Raw genomic sequence first — 3612 nt, 5'->3', positions numbered from 1 at the left:
TTTTAATGTCCACTTCTCCATGCTTGTATGGAACAGACGGCAGAGATTCTACAGAGGGATGCTCTTCCTGTTGCTTACCTCCACCTGGTTCCAAGCAAGCTAGATATTTCCCTCTTGGCCAACCATGTTTTTCACTAAACACTGCTGCTGTGAAACTAGTTTGCTTTTGTTATTGATGTATTATAACTGCTTCAAATGATTCCTGTTTTTAAAGGGTTTTTTTTTAACCCCCACGAAGGAGGTTATGTTTTTGCCGGTGTTGGTTTGGGAAATTGGGCGATTTTCAGCATGCGTGTATATGGGTGGAAATGAGCTGCTTGGTGGAGGTCTGCACCCTGTGAGTGCTTTTCTAGTTAATTATATTTATTATTGTTTTTTATTCTTTTATGCTAGAATATTATTTCTTGTTTGTTTTTCTGCTCAGGTACCAGATCTTACATAGTACCCAACACTTACTTAGCCAATGTGGGAGAGAAGCACAAGGAGATCACAAGGGTAAGTCTTAGTAGAGTCATAAAGCCATGAAGGAAATTTAAATGCCTCCTCATAATCCAGTTTTTAAGGGCTGGTTTTTGATATTCTGGGACAATGATATGAGTTATATTTACGGCCTCTGTAGCTTTATTTCAGACATTCATAGCTACGTTTACAACCTTCATAGCTACACTTACGACTCTCATAGCTACACTTACAACCCTCATAGCTACACTTACGACCCTCATAGCTACACTTACAACTGCCATAGCTACACTTACAACCTCCATAGCCACACTTACAACCTGATGAGCATGTCATATTAAGCTACCATACAGCTCTTATTGAGCAACATGTGATCAAAAGCTTCCCAGCCATGCCCACCCTGTCTTTGATTAAGTTATAACGTATCCAGAACCATATTATTTCTTGATATGTGCTTTCCTTTGCTTTTCAAGAGGGCATGATGTGATTCGGTTTAGGTTAGGCTGCTATTTCTTGCAGCTCAAGCAACCATGTTGAGGCCTTTTTCTTTGGCTTGAAGGAACTGGTATTTGGCTTTGATTTTCACCATCATCATAACACACTCACCACCACCATTTCACTGTTATCATCATCATCATCATCATCATCATCATCAACAATGGAACAGTTAATCACTTTTTCAGTCATCACTTTTTTGTCTTATTGGTAATTTTCCAGGCCTTTGGAGATTTCATTAGCACGTCTTCCATCGAGCCTTTCACCTGGCCTGAATTCGAGGGTGTGGGAAAACTGCACCAACCGACAGGACACTGGCGGATCATGTCAGTCCGCTCGTCAACACTTGGTCAGTCTATGGCCTACATTATCTTCCATCCGCAGAGAAAGTCTGAGGTTTGTATACGACATGTTCCTTAAACCACCACCAACAACAACAACTTCTGGTGGTGGAAGTGGGGGGAGAGCTTCATTTCCAAAACTTTTCTTGGGTGGTTTTCCGTATGTAGAGAGAGAGAGACTTCAGGGGGCCTGCCTTTAATCTGTAAGTAAGTCAATGAGGGCAACAAGGTTGGTGAGGGGAGAATATTAATCATCATCATCATTATCATCATCTAACGTCTGTCCTCCATGCTGGCATGGATCAGATGGTTTCACTTGATTCAGCGTACCGGAGGACTGCATCAAGTTCCACTGTCTGTTTGGCATGGTTTCTACAGCTGGATGCTGCCCTTCCTAATATGCCAACCACTTAACAGAGTGTGGACTGGGTGCTGGATTTGGCCGGTTTGAACATAAAAATACAAGTAGAATATTTGGGTCTTGTATCATCATCATCGTCATCATCGGATTAAATGCTAAAGGGTTAAACAGTTTTTCTGAAATGCATGTATGGCTGTGTAGTTATCAAGCTGGCTTCCCAACGATGTGTTTTTTGGTTCAATCCCATTGTGAGGCATTTTAGGCGAATGTCCTTCATAGTCTCAAATCTTCTCAGTGAAAATAGTCTGTGCAGATGTTATTTTACATTTGATAAAATAAGTACCAGTTATATTCTAGGGAAGGGGATGAAGCAAAAGTAAGATTTGACTCTTAGATGTATAAGTACTTGTGTCACTGTGTCTCAATAATATACAATGATATTGCAGGATATTCAAATGAAGGCCAAAGAAGAATTATTGAACTACTTTCAAAATGGTCCAGGTAGACTTTGTGGCTTGGACACACTCTTTTTCCAACCAACGTAAGTTCTCACCTTCTTTGTTAGTTTAATGATAATGTTGTTGTTGTTGCTTCTTCTTCTTCTTCTTAATTAGTAATTAATGTAAAAAGAAACAGGATAACATAGTTAGGTCATGTGCTGACAGATGATAAATGTGACTGGGTGAGAGGGAATGAATGAAAGGAAATGGAAGAATTCTGAGAAAGATATGGCTAAAGATGGAGGAGTAGGAAATAAGGATTTGCAGGGTTGGTGACGAGGGGGATGTAGATTATCAATCGAAATAAAGGGAACCAGTATGGAGCTTGCCACGCTGTCCCATAGTGAGGAAAATAACATTAAAATTCTCGTTGTTGTTAATGTGTAAGAGAGAGCTAAACATTAAACAATGTTTGATACTGAAATCCAATGCACTACTGCTGTTTCTGTTTCAGACTCAGTTCCAGAGCCAATGCCGGAATTGTGCCGTTCCAGTTACTCTATGGTCAACCGTACATTACTGAACGCCTGCTCGACTGTACATTCCGAATATCAATAGACTCTTTCTTTCAGATCAATGTCAGTGCTGCTGAGGTGTTGTATTCTGTCATCAAAGACTGCGCCAAGTTAAAACCAACTGATGTATTCCTTGACATCTGCTGTGGAACTGGTAAACCATTATTGTTTCAATGGCTCTTAGTTGGTAGATTATTGTTTCATCACACCTCTGTGACTTGGGTCGTTGATTCTAAAATTGTCTTGTTTTAATTTCAGGGTCAATTGGTATCTCGATGGCAGCTAGTGCCAAAAGATTGTTTGGTGTAGAAATTATCCAGCAAGCCATCGATGACGCTAAACTAAATGCAAAACTAAACAGTAAGTTATTTATATATTTATCATGACAGTTGCTATTCCCCTGTACTTACTGCGAGCTGTGTGCACCCCATGTTGGCAGAATGGTTAGCACACTGGATGGAATGCTTAGGGGTATTTCGCCTGTCACAACATTTTCTTTGTGCAAAGCTCAGCCTAACCCCTTTCATTATATGCGTGTGTGTATATATCACATGTACATATACACTTGTGAACACACAGACCCACCCATAGTTTTAACCCCTTATCTCCGAGCATAAAGCTACCTCCTTGGGATTTGTTGTTTTGCAAGGTGCACGACAAACTCATTAGTGCTGCTGGCCCTAATGCAACCCCTACACCCACACACGTACACTTACCTACTCAAAGGCCACTAAACCTATTTGTGGTGTTTCTTTCTCTTGCAGATGTTAACAACGTTGAGTTTATCTGTTCTCGAGCCAGTGAAGCTTTGAAAAAGATTTCTGTTGGTGCCTACTTTGATATAAATGAAACTGCTGTTGCAGTGGTAAACCCCGGCCGAAATGGCGTCAGTAAGTATGCGTTTTAGGGGTTATATACATAAGCATATATATATATATATA

The 3612-nt window shown here is 40.3% G+C and overlaps 1 protein-coding gene across 1 annotated transcript in view; it reads left to right on the top strand.

Moving 5' to 3' along the window:
• The window catches only part of LOC106879021 (tRNA (uracil-5-)-methyltransferase homolog B), a 4380-nt gene extending 792 nt beyond the window's left edge, over window positions 1-3588 (top strand). Inside the window, exons 3-8 of the mRNA XM_014928424.2 lie at window positions 425-495; window positions 1177-1350; window positions 2103-2197; window positions 2611-2825; window positions 2930-3031; window positions 3436-3588. Coding sequence (XP_014783910.2) covers window positions 425-495; window positions 1177-1350; window positions 2103-2197; window positions 2611-2825; window positions 2930-3031; window positions 3436-3578 — 800 coding nt within the window. The 3' untranslated portion in view covers window positions 3579-3588. The remainder of the gene's footprint in view (window positions 1-424; window positions 496-1176; window positions 1351-2102; window positions 2198-2610; window positions 2826-2929; window positions 3032-3435) is intronic.
• The last annotated feature ends 24 nt before the right edge of the window (window positions 3589-3612 follow it).

This window comes from Octopus bimaculoides, chromosome 22 (assembly GCF_001194135.2).
Source record: "Octopus bimaculoides isolate UCB-OBI-ISO-001 chromosome 22, ASM119413v2, whole genome shotgun sequence".
NCBI classification, from domain to species: Eukaryota; Metazoa; Mollusca; class Cephalopoda; order Octopoda; family Octopodidae; genus Octopus; species Octopus bimaculoides.
The sequence above is the reverse complement of the archived record's forward strand: the minus strand, read 5'-3'. Positions and strand labels throughout refer to the sequence as shown.